General features: G+C 31.7%; 1 protein-coding gene across 1 annotated transcript in view; it reads right to left on the bottom strand.

The window, feature by feature from the left end:
• The window catches only part of HFM1 (HFM1, ATP-dependent DNA helicase homolog (S. cerevisiae)), a 64,509-nt gene that overhangs the window by 32,170 nt on the left and 11,145 nt on the right, over positions 1-21,194 (bottom strand). The window contains 18 exon segments of the mRNA XM_004689786.1: positions 777-841; positions 1,514-1,690; positions 1,772-1,869; positions 2,607-2,654; positions 2,745-2,851; positions 4,454-4,545; positions 7,566-7,646; positions 9,007-9,054; positions 9,832-9,965; positions 13,638-13,732; positions 14,624-14,769; positions 15,991-16,092; positions 16,205-16,248; positions 17,415-17,503; positions 17,589-17,789; positions 19,528-19,686; positions 19,900-19,977; positions 20,533-20,684. Coding sequence (XP_004689843.1) covers positions 777-841; positions 1,514-1,690; positions 1,772-1,869; positions 2,607-2,654; positions 2,745-2,851; positions 4,454-4,545; positions 7,566-7,646; positions 9,007-9,054; positions 9,832-9,965; positions 13,638-13,732; positions 14,624-14,769; positions 15,991-16,092; positions 16,205-16,248; positions 17,415-17,503; positions 17,589-17,789; positions 19,528-19,686; positions 19,900-19,977; positions 20,533-20,684 — 1,916 coding nt within the window.

Genomic DNA, 21,194 nt, shown 5'->3' with positions numbered 1-21,194 from the left:
ATTTAGATTGATATTCAATTACTTGAAAAAAAAAAAGCTTCCAGTTGTATTATTTAGATTGATATTCAATTACTTGACTTATTCTTTTTAAACAAAAATAAAACATTCATTTGCTTTATAAAACATGGAGGAACATCACTGTTTCACATGATTACTCAGTGCTAACTTTACCACATCTCATCCATAGGGCCAGTACAAAGAGACACCTACTGTTTCACGTGTATTTGAAAAAAAAGGCAAGATGACTCAGGAATGCATATATTGCTTCATGAAGTCATGCCTTGCAAAACTTTAAAGTTAACTTTATGCTTATGCATCAGATTATTTTGCTTTTTCTGCCCAAAATTTCTAATGCTTTCTATTGCAATTAGAAAAGGTGGCAACTTCCTTACTGTGGTCAGACTACATTACCTCAGTGACTTGAGCACAGGCTAACTCTTTTATATAACTTCTTACCATTCTCCTCTTGCTGAGTACTGTCTAGTCACACTGGCTTTAATCTTGTTTCTTAATTATGTCAAGTTCACTTTAATCTTTGAACATTTCCATTTCTTTATGCTTTAAGAAACTAGATTTTAAAATTCTTAAACTTTAATGAATGCATGCATTTATCCGAGTCCCAAAATAAAAGACAGTGTTAGAAGTACAAAGCTCTAGAACATTACCACCTTATCTAAGCACATATATTTACTTGTAATGCAGCAACACTCCTATTTCCTTACTTTTTTAGTATTCTTGGGAATTTCTCCTACTCATTCTTAAGACAAAACTTCTACTATTTGTAATTCCTTAATGTTCGTTTCCATTATCCCTCAAATTTTTTCTTGAGTTAATATTTTAGCTTATAAATATTGTTGAAAATTCACTTGCATTCACCATATTTTTTCTGATTTTTAGTAAGAAGTTAGATTTACTTTTGTTTAGATTCTCTTACTTTTCTATTATATGGATTTTTCTGGGTACTATTTGATTCTTTCTGGTCAGTGTACTCAATAGATGTCAAAAATATGACATAATTTGAAAGGAGTAGAGCTAAACTGATGCCAGACTAACAACATTTGAGAAAGTCCAAAAAAAACATCTTTTACATATAACAAAACTTTTATTAGAAAATCAGATGCAATTTTTGTTTGAATAATAGTCTCTATGAATATAATATTTTACTATGAGTTAAAACACAGAGAGGAAGTTATAGATAGGTGACATAATTTTCTGTAATGAATCAGGAATGGCTAGAACTATGACCCTTCTCACTACGATCAAAACAACATCGTTCCCTTCCCTAATTACTAAAACTTCACTCTTGTCCTGAGGACAAATTTAAAAATTAGAGCGTTAATTTTTAATAGGTTTCTCAACTTATTTCAAATACAAGCACTTAGGCAGGACAAAAATGAAAACAGATTTTCCAGAGAAGTATAGTAACTTATTTAGGTCTAAAAACATGTTTTTGTTTGTTTTGACTAAAGGTCTATAACTATCAAATAATTTTCCTAATAGTTAAAAATAAAACAAATTAAAGACACTGGCAAGCTGCCTGGCTGTATTAGGTACTTACCGATTTTTTCCAACTGCTTAGATACATGTAAAGAGTTTTCCCAAAGTCTGCATCTAAAACATTTTGCTAAAATCAAACTATTCAGTAGTACATCAAATTTCTTTTCTTGAGAAGCCACAAAATCTGACAACCCTAAAAAACAGTTTCCAATATTAAATAGTATACTACATTTCTGGACAATTATTGTAAATCCCATTAATCACTGTAACCTACATTTTGTAATTCGTGAGCCACTTCTGAAAATCTTAGAAGTATCTTGTGTCAAAGCAAAGTCTTGTATAGGAATGCATCCTAGCTGAGCTTGAATAAGACTGAAGGAAAGGAGAAATTTCATTATTTCTTTAGAATAATTATTTCACAGTATTTGACATCAGTTACTTAAGTATATGTTCTTAAAATTTCTTTCTGCTTTGATTTCTGGGACACTACATGATTGTCTATCTTGTATCATGTTGCTGCAAGTCACTGCTGAGAAATATTATATAACACTAATGAGAAAAAAGAAATCCCACTCAATATTGATTCAAGGACCTATTTCTATTAAGCACTGTCTCACTTAAAATTGCAGTTTCCAGGAACCTATGGAGCTAAGTGAGGATTTACTATGAATTTGCAAAATTCTGTCTTGAGAAGACAAAATAGTTATTCTGAAGCCCTCTCTTCTCCCTAAATATAAAAGGTGTGTAGAAAGGACAGAAACAGGAGCAACATAGCAAATGGAATCTTCCCAAATCATTCCTCTTTAATTGCTCATTCAAGTTAAATAAGTAAAATGTAAATCTTCTAATAGTAAGGGTTTTTTTTTTAATCATTTACTTTGTCACATCAGGGCATAGTCTCAATAAATGTTTGTTGACAAAGAAAAATTCAAGTCAATTTAATAAAAGTGCAAAAGATTTTGGGAATTAATTTCACATTTGTATTCTGACTCCATATTTTTATGTAAGTATCTTCTTTTGTATTAAGGTTACAAAATTTTAAATGTTAAAAAACCTCAAAAATTAATTACAAACAAGTAGCATTTAAGACATTTCAGAATTATCTTTACCAATTTACTTTCATTTCCCTTGTTTTAATTCTTCCTTCCATTGGAAATCTATAAATAAAAACATAGGTAAAGTTTTTTTTAATTATTTAACTAAATGAAATATTTTTTAAATTATTCAAAATATATTTAATAATGTACCTGATAGTGAGCCGATTTGGATCTTTATTCAAAGTATTCAGTGTTTTCTTTTCATTTGTCCTTAACTGTATATCCAGAAATTCCTTACAGCTGGCTATCATTGTGATCTATAAAATTTTAGCATGTGTCCGTTAAGTACATCCTTTACTCTTTTCTTCTCATCTTTCTCTGATTTATTTTTCACGCTGCCTTGGTATAGCATACTTTTGTTATTTATATAATAGAAGCACTTGTTATATGCCTGACATTGTGCTAGATAACTGGTACTATACCAGTAAGATAAAGTTAATAAGGATTGACAAAATATCAAATATTCAGCCAAGTGTCCAACACATGGAAAGTACTCAAAAAAGGTAGCTTCTGTTACTATACTATTATTACTATCAAATTATTATTCTTTTTATCTCAATTTAGGCTAATTTTATAACAGAAAGAACTGTAAATATTAAGAAATTTATGTTCTAGAAACTGTTTCTGTGAGATGACTTTGACCTGTGCTTTTATTTCACACATCTATAAAATAAAACTAATATACAAGTTTTAATTCTCTTACACAATTACTGAACTCAAAATCAGATGAGTTAATGTCACCATCAAGGATTTTCTACTATTTCTTCTTGGTTAGCAAGTAATACTATGTGCCTGCCTAGTGGCACATGGGGTTAAGTCTCAGCACTATGAAGCTATCTGCAGCCACTGCAGCACAAGTTTGATCCCCTGCCAGGGAGCTAACCCACATAACACAGTGACCTCTCCTGTCTTGTCTGCTGCTCCTCTCAGCAGTGTTTTTCAGTAAATCTGTCTGTTCTGCTCCTCACTCTGTCTCTGGTGGTCTCTCACCTCCTGCACCTCTGGCCTGTACCCCAGTTCTTGTATGCATAAATAAATAAATCTTTTTTAAAAAATAAGAAATAATACTATTAATAATACAAACCTATTTTTCATCATTTTTGTGTGAAAATTTTAGTTTAAATAATCTTAAAATAATCCATTTAGATTGTTTAATGTCATGGTTTAAATTTGAGATTTTTAAAATAAGTATCTTATTTCAAACTTATATCTTTAGTAAAGGGAGAAAGAACCAATACAGTAACCAGGTACCAACAATGATTATTGTTCTAATGCCTTTTTACTTGCAGTTGCCTCCCATTGTAGATAGCTTTGTATGACTTGTTTTTACTCTTATTTTTCCCTACAATCAATACTCTTTTCTTGAGGAGTGTGGGTTACTACCAAATACTATTTCTGCTTTTACTGTGACTCGCATGCAAATGATTTAGAGAGGGATTGTTAGTACATGGCACACATGTCCCTCATTATCTCATACTCATGGCAATCTTTCCCTCATTATCTCATATTCATGGCAATCTTTCCTAATGTACATGTCACATGGTCTTCGCATCATTCTCAACAATTATGCTTGGTAACCATCACCAAAGTAATAGGGATTATCATTTAAGGTTATACTACTTTGGGTATGTATAGTACATTCTTTAGCTCTCTTACAAAGATACAAATGAAAATGTACTATAAGGAGGAATAGTCTATGTCTCAGGATCAAAGGCAGATAAAGGGAAGACTAAGCACTATTAGAAATGCTTTCTCTTTTATTCATTTTATTTAAATCCCATGAGATATACACATTAGTTGTTTCTCCAATTTAATTTTAAATTATATCATTATGTATTTGTTTTCTAAAGAAAATTTACCAAATCTGATAAAGTTTCTTTTCCACTGATTGCACAAAATTTCTTCACTGTCTCAAATGTAATATAATACCAAGCCATCAATCTTCCTGCCTCTGTGGGAAAAGATGGAAAATAAACATGGACCCTCATCAGTTGAAACAACTTGCTTTGTCATTATTTAGCAAACATTTTCTTAGCATCTTTATATATGTGTGTGTGTGTATGTATATATATATATATATATATATATACACACATCTACACACATATGCATATAAATATAATTACATATCTATATTTTACATATATACAAACATTCTATTGGTTCTATTTCTTTGAAAAACCCTGATATCCATTAAAAGCTATTACAAGTCATGCCAGGGAAAATGGTGTATCATAAGTGCAATTTTTTTATTGTACAGATGATTCTCACATTTACCATTTGCATATGAGGTATACTACTAAATATATGCTGCAATAGATTGTACTAGAAGCTAAAAATTAAGAGTTATTTATCTTAAGAAGTTAGTAAAAGAACAGAAAAGTAAAATTAAAGAAAGCAGAAGTGAGGTAGAATAGAAATGAGTGAAATAGAAGTAACTATACCAAACAAAAGTTCAGCAAAGTAAAAAGTTGATTCTTTAAGAAAATTGAAAAATTAATAAAATTCTATAAGGCATGATTATAAAAGAAGAAAGAAGGCACTAATTATAAATGACAATTCAAAATATTTTTAATTTTCCTTGAATTTACTATTTGACCTATGGTTCATTTAGTAGTGTACACACTAAAAAAAGTGAGTTTTATTCTAGTAAATTTTTCAAAATAAAGAAATGCTGTAAAAAATTTTAAGTTGCTAAGAAAGTCCTTTACTAACTAGAGATTAAGATAAAAGCTCTATGTTCTTTCATTTTAAAAAGCTTTATTTAAAAATATTTAGTTACTGAATCTATTTACTATTTATTTTTGCATATAACAATGTTTCCCAAATTGTGTTCTATAACACTAGTCTTGTTTGCAATATCAATGAATGTTCCATTAAAAAAAATTATGTAGCAAACAGAATGTAAAAATTCTAACTTAGCCAAATTAAACTCTTCTTACTACCTTTATCTTAGTATCTATAGTATGTTACTGAATTCCATAAATCTTTTACAGAAGACAGAAAATGCAGTTTTAATGTAAATATTTACTTTGGAATCTTTTCCACAATCAGGACATTCACTGAGATAAGCTAGAACATGGCATGAAGGGCTAAATTGATTTTCACTTATTGAAACATCAATCCCACAGCAGCAGTTCTCAATTTAAACTACAGAAGCAACATCTGGGAACAGTCTTAAAACTACAAATTCCTAGGTTTTACTCCTGAGTGTTGTATGTTTAACATATGAGTATCCTCTGTTGATTTTGCCAAGTTAACCCAGTTAATTTTGACAATAGTAGTTAACCCAATGGCACTTGAAGACACATTAACTTAGGAAATGATAAGGTGTATTTTCAGTTCTAATTTTGGATTACCCATTCAGCTCTAAGAAGTGAAAGAGAAATCATAAAACAATATTTTATTATATTAGATGTGGCAGAATGGTTATTCTATTGAGATTGATAGCCAGGTGTGGATATATTTTCCTTATCTTGGGCATTAGATACAAAAATTGATACTAATAATGAAACAATTATATATTCATTTTCTTATTTGATCATAGTAACCCTTTAAGGTAAGTAAGAGGTACAGATGAAAAAACTAAGGCTCAGTAAACATAAAGTCAGCTACCAAGTGGTACAACTGTGACTGAAATCCAGGTTTCTGGAACCCAAGTTCTGATTGCCTCAAAGTATTCCAGGGCAAATGAATTGTTATTTCTGCAGGATGTCAAGTTCTATGTCATATGTGTAAGTAAAATCTCTAACAGAAAATTGAGGATAAAATTTTGTGGCAAAGGTAAGAAAAGAGGCTAAGAAATAAAGTGAGTTAATTTACATATGGCTACAGCTGAAGCTATGAAGGTAAATTATGTTTTCAAAGAAATAAGCATCAACTAGGGATACAGATCTAAGGTCTGTAACTTTAAGAAGCTCATAGTACAGCAAAAAGGACAGAAAAGAGAGACCAATTAAAGCAGCAGAGAGAATCAAAGGAGTAGAGTATTGAGGAATGGAAAGAAGAAAAAAATACCATATAAATCACATATTAGTATGTTTAAAGTCAAAAAGAATGGTAGCAATTAATTCAAGAAGGGGAGGAATAACAGTGGGAACAAGAATCTTGAGAGTGGAAGTACCTAAAAATAAAGAAAATTACATTAGTGGCTCTCATCCCTCTCTAATGAGACACCCTAGAATACACAGAAGATAATTTTTACAAACAAAATTAGGTTTATCAGAATAAGGACCAGGGGAATAGAAAAAAAAATGTTATATCAAGGGCTAGGAGTGCAGTAATTTATTTTTTAAAGCTAACCTTATTTTAAATACCATCAAACATGTATGATACAAATCATACACTTCTTTATTATGGTTATAAATATAAAATATAAGAACACATTAAAAACTGAAAATACATGTCAAATGATAACTGTCAAATTCTGATTTTTCAAAACCTTTCTATACTTCCTATTATAAAGTTTTCTTAAAAGAATTAATAAAATCAATATTTTCCTCCAAGAAACTTCTAATCATGAATGCTAAAAGCTACAGAATATTGTTACTCTCTTACATTATATTTAGAATATAACGGGGGAAGAAGAGGGAGGGAGAAAATGAAGCAAGTAAGAGAGCAAGAATAAATATGAATTTAATGAAATATTAAGGAACCATCCAGATAATCAATGCTTGAGTAACTAAAAACTGGCAAAAGACTACTATAAGAGTTATGACAGTTTTGAAGTAGCCAAGTATTTCAGCATTTCAACCCTCTAGTAAAAGTCATTGGAATCAGTAAAGACAAATTTTGTGCCTATCAAAAAGTTCTATAATTTTATAAGCAGGCCTATATCATGCTGTAAATCTATCATTCTTATAAGATGATAACCTGTTAAGAATAGAGCTCACGATTTAATTTTAGCAGAACATACTTTCTTGTTAAGGCTCATGTAAGGAATTCTTCCTTTACTAATGATAGAAAAATTACCAGTTGGTTTGCAATTAATGTCGTCATCCATCTTTATTAAATCAAGAGATGATAAATCATTCAGATTCCTCAAACATAATTCTGTTCAATTAAAGAAAACATTTATTTTAGTAAAATAAGGAAAGAAAAAGGTTTTCTAATAGTACAATAATACAAATAATTAACACTCAATAAGCAATAAAATCCATCTATTATTTGGAGCTTTAAATTGATGTATGTGCATACAACTATTTAAATAGATTTTCTTTACTATCTGAAAGTACAATGTTCCTGTTGGGTATTTGGTAGGTTGGGAATGCTCAAAAATTATTCCATGTACATTGGTGGTTAACAAACATTTTTGTTTTGCTGGAACTGCCTCAATACCATGAAGAGATAGTAATTTCTAATTTTAATAAATGCTTAACCACCATTTAATATTTTTAAAGATAGGTAATGAAATACTGAGTGATTAACTGACAAAAACACTGAGGTTTTATAGGGATACATCACTAGCAAAGACTAGCATAAGAAGCTGTAGATTTAGTCTTCCTAACAGGGCCAGATACCTTTTTCCAGATACCCCCCACCCCTTTTATTACCTAGAAGAATGTAGCTGAGGGGTCTCAATTAGTAGTAAATTTATCAGTGAACTCTCATCTTTACTCTCAGACCAGGAAGTAACCCCAACTTCTATCATTTGTGAAACCTCCCAGTTCTCCTTGACATCCCAGATCCCAAAATGCTGGATAAATATCTCTGGTTCAGGGCCCTCCCTGGTGGCACATTGGGTTAAAAACACAGTACTATGAAGCTATCAGCAGCTGTCTCCCAGGCCAGGGAGGTGACCAACATTGGGCAGCACACCTCTCCTGTCTCACCTACTACTCCCCTCAGCATGTACTGCTCCATACTCTGTCTCTGGTGAATTCTCTCACCACCCTGCTCCTCTGACCTGTACCCCAGTTATGTATGCATAAATAAATAAATTTTTAAAAAAATCTCTGATTCTCTCCAATATTCTTTAATATTTACAGCCATGTAAATTCCCCATACATATTGAACTAATTTTTCCTTTGCTGTCCCATCTAATGCTGTTTTGATTACTTGTCCAACCCAAGAGGGTTAAAAGATGATTTCCTTTGCATACTGACAAAACCATAATAAAGGTAAGTTTGTATTTTCAATTAAAATTAAGATATAAAAGAAAAATAGCATTTTAAAAAAACAGAGTCCTTTTAAAATAAAAAGAAATGAAATTAACAGATTCTATAAATGAAGGTATTCTGATAGAATAAATGAATTAATTAAAGAAAATGTATAGGTACTAAGCTTCATTTGCATGTGGAAAAGAAACAAATCATACTTTTTCCTTCAAATCACAAGATTATTTAAGAAAATTTACAAGAGTCTTTCATTAAAATTTATGGAATACAATTTTTTATTAAGAAATACATCTAACCTTGTAATTTGGCTTCAATTCCATCTTTGTTCAATCCAGATACAAAACCTATTTGTTATGAAATTTATAAGAAAAATTAAATTGGACTTAATTCATCTTTATAAGCTCAGTTTATACCTGGTAACTAGAAAAAGTTTAAATTAAATTTTAATTGTGAAAATTCTTACATTAAATCTTATATGGGAAAAACAACAGATTGGTGAGCTAGAAGGAGGCTTAAACATCTAAAAAAATAAAATATTAAGTCAATATCAAATATCTTTTGGTTACTTTATTGCATAACAACATGACCAGGAATAGATGTATTTTTTTCCTTTTGGAGATTTAAACTTTTTCAATCTATATGCAGTAGAATGAAACTGTAATGAGTAAGGTTTCAATTTGATATTCAACAATTTATTTTATAGCCTATATCACATGAAAGACCTCTCTAAATGCAACATAACCAGGTATGTGTTAGCTTCAGAAACAGGATAAAAATTCCAGCAGCAGTAATAACAGTGCACATATTTTGATTTGAATGTCAGATTAGATAAAATTCAAGACTTTTAAAAAACTTTAACTTACTTTAAATAATTCTTGGCAGTTTTGTTATTTTGACTTGAGTTAAACTTTTTCTAAAATACTTATATTTGTGTTGATTTCAAATCTTATTAAAAAACTAATAGTAAAATAAAGATCATTCACATGTCTATTCTTGCATCTAGATGTATTTGCGACTGCTGTTACTTTTTGTTTCTGTTACCTCTTAGTTTCTGTAATCTATTCTGTGACTTAGTAGAATAAATACTGACCCAACAGGTTTGAAAATATTATTAGTTTTACCATAATGAGATGGATTTTTCAAGGCTCTGATATAAAGCAAGGTTGACCGTATCCATTCCAATGCAACATTCACATCTGTGATGGTGTGCAACACTATTTCTGCATTTAAATGCTCAATAAGATGTCTGTGCAAACTAATGAAAAAAAATCTTTGTATTAGCTATATTATTTCAATGGCATACATTTTTAACTATAATAATGTAGTCAATAATTCAATAATTTAATAATATATTCATTGCTACTTTAATACTTCATGAAAAATAACTTAATTTTCAATATGTAACACAAAACCCTAGAAAACAGTTCAACTTTTAAAAGATTACAGAATTCTCTCTACTCCATAGCTCCAGAAGACAGATTGTTGTTTTAGAAGTGGGTGGAGAATGAGAGAGTTCAGCAAAATTATCAGCAGAGTAAAGATTCTAATTTCACCTCTTCCACAAATGCACAACCAAATTATAACAAAACAAGGTCAGTATCACCTGACAGATAAATAGGTGACCATCACATACATCAAGAAAAATAGTGTAGCAAAAGAAGACTATAATAACTAGACTGTTTGCAGTAATACCAGGGCAGTGCAAACCACCAGAAGGCTGCTGCACAGAGCTCCTCTGCTGTTGTTAACTCAGGGACAAGTTACAAGGATTATAGACACTGTCAAGTAGGATTTATCCCATGGAAAAATGGATGGTTTAATGTATATCTGTCAAACAATATAACCTACATCAACAAGCATAAAGGTAAAAATCATATAATAGCAATAGATACAGAGAAAACACTGAATAAAACTCAGCACCCACTTTTGACAAAACCGCTAAACAAGATGGGACTAGATGTAACCTACCTAGATATAACAAAGGCTATAAAGTACAAACCTACAGCCAACATAATAATGGTGAAAAATTGAAGGTTTTCCTTGTAAGGTGCCAGTGACAATACAAGGATGCCCACTGAAACTACTTCTATTTAATTTAGCTTTATAGTGCAATCACACAACAACAGTAAATAAAAGGAATCCAGCTTGAAAAAATAAGTGAAACTACCCTTATTCACAGATGACATAAAACTGTATATGAAAGGTCAGAAAGATTCTGCCAACAAAACTAATGAAAACAGTAAGCAAATATATAGCAGAGGAACAAAATCAACATAGAAAAACCTATTGCATCTTTATAAAAAATAAATAAGAAAATAATTTCACACATAATTGCCTCAAAAAAGAATCAATATTTAAAAATTAGCTTAACCTCAAGAAGGTGAAGAACTCATACAATAGAAACTATAAAACTTTATTAACAGATTTAGATCATCACATAAGGAGGTTGAGTGATATTTCATTATCATAAATGGGGAGAATCAATATATTGAAAATGACAGTTCTATCAAAATACTAATAGTATTCTTCACTGAAATTAAACAAAAAATATTAAATTAATATGGAATTATAAAAGACCTCAAATACCAAAATCAATACTGAGAAAAAAATGGAAAAACAGAAGAATCACATTAACTGACTTTATATGATAAAGTCATGGCAATTAAAACAATATAGTATTGGCATAAAAATAGATACACAAGGGAACAGAATGGAGAGTCCAGAAATAAATCCATATTATATCAATATTTAATTTACAATAAAGGAGCCATGATCACACATGGGAAAAGGAGAGTCTCTAACTAGTGGCAGTGGAAAAACAGAATAGCCACATGTAAGAGTGACCTGGATGACTCTAAATCCTTACACAAAAATAAATTCTAAAGGATTAAAGACACATATAAGACCTATAACAATAAATACATGGGAGGAAATATTGGCAATACATTTTATGATATAAATAACAATGATGGTTTTGGAGATTTGACCCCTTATGTCAAAGGGGAAAAAAGCAAAAATAAACCATGTCTGTAGTGGATTACCTCAAATTAAAAAAACTTTAACACAGGAAAGAAAATATAAATAGTTTAACTAGGCATCCTTTAGAATGGGAGAAAATACTTACATATTAAACAAGATATCAAAAAAGATAGTCAATTTAACATTAAAAAAATCAAATAAGCCTGTTAATAAATAAATAGTAAGTAGATGACTGGATTAAAAAGATGTGGTACATATATACAATGGAATATTACTCAGCAACCAAAAAAAGAAACACATGTCTTTTGTAGCAACTTAGATGGAGCTGGAAAAGATCATGCTTAGTGAGATAAGCCAGAAAGAGAAAGAAAAATACCAGATGGTTTTGCTCATAGCAGGAGTATAATGGACCAGGTGAGAAAATAATAGGAATAATGAACAGCCATATACCAGAGACATTTTGTGGGGGTGGAGTGGGGAATGGGATCAAAAAGGGGGGGGGGGAAGTGCATGGGACTATGGTGATGGCATATGGGTGACTCGGTGATGGGAAACCCACTGGGATTACAATTGAGATTAAAAAAAAAGTATAAAATGATGTAAAAATAAACTGTTATATTATTAAAAAATAATAATAAATCTTAGAAAGAAAGAAATACACACAAAAAATACTTGTTTCAGAAACAATACAGTAATCTTCTAACATCTGCCTGTGAATGGAAATACTTGGTTTATTTACATCTAGAGGATCTTTATTTCTGAGATCAGATACAATCTATGTGTGAGAAATGCAAGAAATTAAAAAAAAATTATGTTAAATAAATAAATAGTAGATCTGAGGAAACAATTCACTAGAGCATATCCATAGACACATGGGAAAATGTTCATCATTGCTTTTAATAAGGAAGATAAAATGATGCATCATTATTATTTTGACCCACATCTCCCTTATTAAAAATGAATAACATTTTTCCTTGCAAATCAAAACCACAATGGAATATCATCACATACACATGAGAATGGCACATACTAAAAACACACACATGTGTGAATGTAAACTGGTATAGCCACTTTGTAAAATGATATGATTTTACTTAAAATCCTAAAACTGGAAATACCATGTGGCCCACTAATTCCATTCTTGGCTACCTGCCAAAGAACATGAAAACCAACAACTAAAAAATAACATCCTATAAATGTCTCCTGCAGCATTATTTATGATAGTTAGGACACAGAGACTATCTAATTGCTCAATGATAAAGGACTGGATCCAGAAGATTTGGCATATCCACACAATGGAAAACTATCTAGCTATAGATAAAATGTTGCCATTTCCCATGTGTCTATGGATAATACAATACAATACAACAAGGTGGAATGAGTTCAGGTGATTACGCACAGTAAAGCAGGTTAGAATGACAAAGACAAATACTGGCTATTTACTGCAACTGAGTCAACAAAGCAAAATACCTACAAAAACTAGCAGATACTAATCAATGAAGTAAGGTTTCTGAGGTGGTGGGGGACAAATAAAAATTATCAAAATATGCGTATGACCATACATAAATAAATCAAAAAGGGTAGGCAGTGAATATTATCCTATTTTCTAAGAATATTATTATTAAATACTTTACTGAAAGATCCCAGCTTGGCTACCTATCTTTTAATAAACAAATTTTTAAATATAAAGAGATGTGAATATCATATACCTCCTACTATTACTAATTTGACTTTCTAGAATATGATTACATGCTAAGAAACACTGCAGAATAAAATGACTATGCTTTTTTTAACTCTTAAATTTCTTAAAAAGATGCAAACTTCCTTGTTAAATTATTGAAAATTTCAAGAAAATGGCCTCAGAAAATCCCTAACCAAATCTCTTTTAATATATCAAAAGGAAATGTATAAGATATATTAACATTATCTTTTTATAATGTGTTATTACCTGCTTTCTACAGTGTCACTGCAAGCTAACATCTGAATGTACTTCTCTCTTGTATTTAATCGAGTCATAATAACCGCAGTAGCTGTAGTGTCAAACTGGAAACACAGACACAGAGATATTTAATAGAGAAGAATACCTGTTGATACCAGTCCTCTTCACTAACTCAAGACTTACAATTTATAATAAACAATTCCCTTGTCTTAAGCAATGATCAAAAATGCAGTTTCATGCTTCTGAAATAGACTGTTAACTAAAAATCTAATTTAAATTTTTTTCAAGATCATAGACATCAATATTTGGTTTCAATGTAACATAATTTTGGCAAAGTCAAACTTAATTGGATTAAAAAATGTATGCTTTAGAGTAGTTTACATATAATCTAATTTATCAAATAAAAACTCAAGATTTCTATAACAGTATTTTGACATTCTTTGAAAAGATGTCTTTCTAAAGGTTCACTTAGTATTATTGATGAATGCCTTTTGCTTTCAAGTATTTGTCAGGGTAGGGCATGCTTTGTAATATATGTTAGGTGATTTTTAATTGTCACAATAGCTACAGACCCCTTATGGCATTTTGTGCTAGGACCCAGGGAGACTACAAATGCTGCAATGCATGGCAATCCAATACAAGGAAATACTGACCCATACAAAATATTAAAGCAACCCATTAAGAATAAAAAACAAGACAAAAATAAAAAGGCTTAAAACTAGAAAAGCTTCTAATATCATACACCTTCATAAGCCCTACCACTCTTCAACCAGTGGTGAGTAGGGAATCAATCTCTTTTGGTAATACCTGTTTTACTTCTTGCATTAAAGTAGATTTTTCTTCAATTACATTTATTTGTAAACCTAATCTAAATATCAAATATTACAAATTAATGAAATACTGATGTTAATAAAGTGATCAAAAAATAAATACAAAGGTTTTGATGGTTTTTACCATGTCTTTAAAATTATAGAAAGTAAAATATCATCACTTACTTGAGGTCGCCCAGCTCTACCAATCATCTGCAGAATATCTGTTTCACTGTACTCTTCAAACATTCCTCCAGAATAATGCATTGTAGATTTTATAACTACTAGATGAGCAGGCAAATTTACTCCCATTGCTAAAGTACTGGTAGTGACTGCACCAAATTAAGAAATATTACTTTCAAGTCATTTAACTTTACTTTTCTTATAAAAGCTATATATAGGCCCTCCCTGGTGGCGCAGCGGGTTAAAGCACTGCTCTAAGAAGCTTAAGCTACTTCCGCATGAGTTCGATCCCGGCCTGCCCCGGAGGAGATCCACATGGCGCAGCAGACCTCCTCTGACCCGCCCGCTGGTCCCCTCAGCAGCATCTGCACCCCCCTCATCTGCCTGTTCTGTACCCCACTCTGTCCCTGGTGAATCCTCTCACCCTCCGCATCTCTGGCCTGCACTCCATTTCTGTATGAATAAATAAATAAATCTTTAAAATATATATATATATGTATATATATTTTAAAGATTTATTTATTTATGCTTACAGAACTGGGGTACTGGCCAGAGGCTTAGGGGCGGCGAGAGGCTTCACCAGAGACAGAGTGGGGAGCAGAATAGGCAGATCGACAAAGTACACTGCTGAGGGGAGCAGCGGGGGGGTCAGGAGAGGTCTGCCACGCCATGTGGTCACCTCCGGGGCAGGCAGGGATCGAACTCATGTGGAAGTGGCTTTAGTGCTGTGCTTTAACCCGCTGCACCACCAGGGAGGGCCTATATTTTATTTTTTTTTAAAGATTCATTTATTTATGCAACAAGAATTGAGGTATAGGCAGGAGGTATGGGAGCGGAGTGAGAGAATTCACGAGAAATAGAGTGGGGAACAGAACAGGTAGACTGACTGAAATACACTGTAGAAGGGATCATCAGGTGAGACAGGAGAGGTCTGCTGCACCATGTGGGTTCCCTCCCTGGCCGGGAATTGAACTTGTGCTACAGTGGCTGTGGACAGCTTCATAGTGCTGTGACTTAACCCCTGTGCCACGAGGGAGGCCCCTAAAAGCTATATTTTAATTAATGAAATAAAAAACTAGCAAATAGGCAACTTTCTAAGAGGAAGAAAAAGTGTCACAATATAAAAACAAAACATCCTAAAACCAAAAAGATATTAAATTCTTATTTTTCAAGTTATACTACAGTTAGTAACATGATAAAGAACTAAAACTGCCAGAATTACTATACCACATAAATGCACAGGTAATTACATAATTTTTTTAGATTTTTGGAATAAATGCAAAAATAAGGAAACGAGCTTTTTCCCTTTTTTCCCCTCTAAAAAAGGTTTTCCAAAATATACTTAATCCACAAGAAAATGCTTTACTTACAAAGAACTGGTAAATCTCCAACAGCAAAAGCTTCTTCAACTAGTTTTCTATCTGATAACTCCATACCAGCATGATGAAAAGCAACACCATGTATTAAGATATCTATAACAGAAATACATCATCTGTTATGTATTATAAAATCTCATCAATAACTAAGTTTATCTATACCAAAATTTCATTCAAAATGCTTTTCAAAAATTATCTGTAAACCTACCTCTCAGTTTTGTATCTCTTATGGAATTTGCACACCTCTGTAATCTGTTTAAAAGTACCACAAGATTATTGAGTTACTCCCATTAACATCAAAATCTCTAAAATAGTTTATTATTTCAGACTATTAAAATGAATTTTTTTCATAATATCATTATTTGAAAACCTTCATTAAGCCATATAGAATGTCTAATTTTCAACAGTCTGGACTATTAGCTCAACATTACTTTATATAGGTATTACAGGCCGTATTAAGGACTTACGATGGTCTCATATTGACAACAAGAAACTTTTAAAGAATTTTAGGCTGAAAACTCACATGTTTAGATCTTCAATCTGTAATAATCACACTGCTATGTAGGTAATAAGGCAGTATAAGAGTTGTGTAGGCATCAGATAAAAAGCAAGAGATTAATAGTGACTTGAACTAGGAACCTAGCAGTGGTGATGAGGATAAAAGGATATATTTAGGATATACTTAGAAGTAAGAATAAACAGGATTTGTAATTGATTGCCTACCAGGAAGACTGTTGGGGGAAATGTTTATAATAGCTTTCTGCCATGAGTAACTAAGATGTCAATTAGGCAGATGTACTACAGATCTGGTGCACAGAAGTGTATTTGCAGCAATAAATTTGGGTATTCACAAACACATATAACTATGTGTACATATATTCTTTGAACCCATACGATATATACGAATACCTAGAGGTATAGAAATAAACCTTGGATAAAGTCCCTTAGGATTAACATTTAAGAGTTAGGTAGCAGAGTGAAAAGGGGACCGAGAAAGAACAAGCAGCGAAGTAGAAAGAAACCTGGTAGAAAATGATCATGGAAGCACAGCATCCATTCTTTAAAATAAGGTAGGAGTGGTCAAATATTTTAGAGGCAACTGAGAAATCAATTATCAAGCTCAGGTTTCCTAAAAAATTAACAACAAATACAGGATTCAAAGTGGGTAAAAGAATAAAAATAGTAAGAACAATCTTTCAATAAATTAGGCTATGAAATAAAGATAGACCACAATTACAGTTAAGATTCATTATCTTACTCAGTCCTCCAATTACTGTTAATGTTTATTTTACAAATGATGAAAGTGACACTTGAAGGTGAAGGAACTTGAAAGGGTTAAGGAATAAATCCAATTTCCTCATCACATTAGATGATCCCTAAAAGTCTTTCTACCTTCAAGAAAAAATTTTAAAATATACCTTTGCTTTTGTTCCACAGTCATAATAAATTTAGCATCTTTCACAAGAACTAAGGAAGCCTGCTGCACACCTTTTCTTGTTGCACAGAACTGAAAATGAGTGAATAATGTCAGCATTAATCATATTAAAAATAGAACATTACACTAAAAAAAATAAGCAACCAACAATCCATACCACAAGTGTGGGTTTCTGATCAGAATATGTCTGTATAATACTGGCAATTTTGTAGTTGAGGGTTAAATCAAACTTAAATTCAGTTTGATTACTACTGCAGGGAAATCCAAGGACCACCTTCCGAAGTTTCACAGGTCTATGACTCTCATCCATTTTCAAGCATACAGCAGGTCTCTCACCATCTGAAAGCCACTCTGCAATCTTTAAATAATAGAAACATTAAAAGTTTTTCTACTGGAGTTTTACAGCTAAAATAAACCCAAGTGTGAAACAATTTAAGGTCAAGTTATAAAATTTTTTAATCAAGGAGTCTTTTTCAACATTACTTAGTCCACAAACATGATTTTATTAATACAACAATATGAATAGTAACAGCAGCAATTCAAAATCATAACCACTTTTCACCACGGTAAGTTTCCAGTTAATTATTGTAATTTTGTTTTATTTTCCTTTTCATGATCCAAAGTAAAATTAAAATTGATTCTGGCAGGGAAATTGAATTTCTTACCATCACTGCAAATTCTTTGCTACTTTTCATCTAGATATGCCTGATACTTCTTTTATGTTGTCCTAAATACTAACTAATGAATAGCAAAGAAATGAGTGGCTTAGGTGGACAAGAGTTGGCAATTTTTAAAAAGGATGTATAAACACTTTAGAGATAGCAATGCCAAAAACACTTTTTAGACTAATACTAGCTTTATTAGCTAATTTTTGGAGCTGTGGTGAGCGATCTTTGTCTTCACATAACCAGGTTGATGTCTCAGATTTTTGCCCTAAGGTCACACTGACTACTGCTTTGACAAGAAGATGGATTAATGAGTTTCTATTTGCACAGGAAGGAAATATTAAAACGTTTCTACCCATATATGAAAAGGACAAACACTGGGTTTTGCTGCTTTATATATTTAATTATTTTTCTATTATCCTTTAATATGAAAAAAAAAACATGTTTTTCTCAAATCAAGAAAATTATTTAATTGTGCCATTTAAAAATTTTTAAAAATTCCCTTTGGGTTAGAAATATAGCACTTATTTCTAAAAAGAATTTCTAAGTAGTATATGGGGAAAGTCATATTTAGTAGGTTGAGAACTAAACAGGAGTGAGTATAGTTTTACTATTTTTAACCGTCTGTCAAAAAAAGAAAAAAAATCAGACATTTATTTATTATAGGAAGCATAATACAGCCCACAATTATATGTCCATGTACCTCATGTATCTCATGATCCTCCTGAAGGGTAAGAATGTATGTTTTTATTGTGCATCTACCATTAATACTTAACACAATGCCAGGCACACAGAGTTGGAGGAAGCAGGTGGCAATCATCTAAACAATTATTCTTATTGTCCACAATACTTTGATAGATAACTAGAGCTAGTGGGTTACAACAATCATAACATATTATATGTTATTCAGGCTATTACAAGAGAGCTACAATCCACAAAACCAACAGTTTTAGATACTAGCAGGTTAGCCAAATTTTATGGCCTTCTTGCTGCCATACCTTTAAGATCTAAACCACAACTCTCCACACGTAAGTCTGTATAAATTGGTTAACTGATTAAAAAACATCATCACTTGGCCCTCCCTGGTAGCACAGTGGGTTAAAGCACAGCACTAAGAAGCTAAAGCCACTTCCACATGAGTTCGATCCCCTCCTGCCCCGGAAGTGACCACATGGTGTGGTAGACCTCTCCTGACCCACCCGCTGCTCCCCTCAGCAGTGTACTTCGTCGATCTGCCTGTTCTGCTCCCCACTCTATCTCTGGTGAAGCCTCTCACCGCCCTGAGCCTCTGGCCTGTACCCCAGCTCTGTATGCACAAATAAATAAATCTTAAAAAAAAACAAAAAACAACATCACTTTTCTCTAAGATTAAAATGACTATACACTTCACTAGTTACAAAAAAAATCTGATGAACTAAAATTACAACTTACATCCTCAGCATTTGGAATTGTTGCAGATACTGCTACAAATCTCATTGGAATAACGAGGCTGGTATTTTCTGAAGTATGAGATAAAGACTGTACAGTTTTCATTCTGCTGACTACAACTTCAAGAGTTGGACCTCGATTTTCATCTTTTATAATATGTACCTAAGAAAAATTTTTTTACAAGAATCATTAGCTACAAAAATAAAAATCTATTTCACCAACTGAAATGTGTAATAGCAACACTTCCTTGAGAACATTAAAATTTAATCTTTGAAGGGATAAAATAAAATATCGCTGTTGAAAATGCTTGTTTCTTTCTATCCATTCTAATCACCTTTTTATGTTTCTCTCTGAAATGAAAAATGTATTCAGTACCTCATCAATGAGAAACAGCCGAACCAACTGGACCAAGGAATTATCTCTCCATTTCCTAGTCATGCTATCCCATTTTTCCTACAGAAAAAAGTACAAGTGGTTTAACGTTATAATGAATTATAAATATTATTAAGACTTCAATAAGCTTTTAACATGACACATTACAAATGATGAACAATATTTTAAAATTATCCTGAAAAATATTTAAAGATCACAAATATTTAGCAGAACTTGACAGGTTTACAAGTGTTTAAAAAAAGAACCGTCAATTTATTTTAAGTTATGCCAAAAGTATCTCAAATTATAATCTAATCACTTCTTTTAAAGTTCTTCCAGGTCCTCATCTCCTTCTATAAATATAATTCTTGGGTGAAAGAATACAAGTAATAAGTATGTGCAAATTATCAACAATAACAAATTACCTATTTAAATCTTTTGCCTATTTTTCCTGTTGTCTTTTATTTATTTGTAAGTATTCTTTATACACCCTAAATACTAGTACTCTTATGTCTGTTTGTTCATTCACCTTGCAACTATCTTCTTCTAATTTGTATTTTAACTTTTTCATGCTTAAGAGGAAAATAGATATTTTCTAATAAATCAAGGAAATAATAAAGTATAAATAACACTTACTGGAGTTGTCATAATAATATGGGCATGCTGAATCTCAAATAGATCATCCATTACTGTATCTCCAGTGAGTTCTTTGCAATTCAATCCTATTGGTCCAAATTTTCCTTTCCAGTCATCAAAACGCTGACTACACAGGGCTTTTATTGGTGCCACTATAAGAATATAAGGTACGTTCAATGTCAGTACAATTTAAAAAATTTTCCACAAATATTAGTTAACAAAGTTAGGCTCACAATACATCTCCAGGTGCTATCTAATATTGATAAAAATTAAAAGTTAACAATATAAAAATTTTAGAGATACAGAGTTGATAATGACCAACCAGACCAAAGTTTTGGGGGGAAAGTGATTACTCAGGAATTGCAACTATGAATGAAGAGAGGCAAGGCAAGAAATCAATGCTTTTCATTATAAGTCCTTTGTAATCACAAAGTGACTTTTTAAAAGACACATAATTTCATATATTTTTTTACATACACAGTTATCAAAGAGGTTCTAATAACATGTTTGATTTTATTTGCTCATCTTGTCTGTCCTTTTAAAAATAAAAATGTAGGCCCTCCCTGGTGGCGCAGCGGGTTAAAGCACAGCACTGAGAATCTAAAGCCGCTTCCACATGAGTTCAATCCCCGCCTGCCCTGGAGGTGACCACATGGCGTGGC

The sequence above is a fragment of the Condylura cristata genome, unplaced genomic scaffold (genome assembly GCF_000260355.1).
Source record: "Condylura cristata isolate star-nosed mole 26May11 unplaced genomic scaffold, ConCri1.0 scaffold00026, whole genome shotgun sequence".
Taxonomy (NCBI): domain Eukaryota; kingdom Metazoa; phylum Chordata; class Mammalia; order Eulipotyphla; family Talpidae; genus Condylura; species Condylura cristata.
Note: the sequence above shows the minus strand (reverse complement) of the source record. Positions and strands in the feature narration are given on the sequence as shown.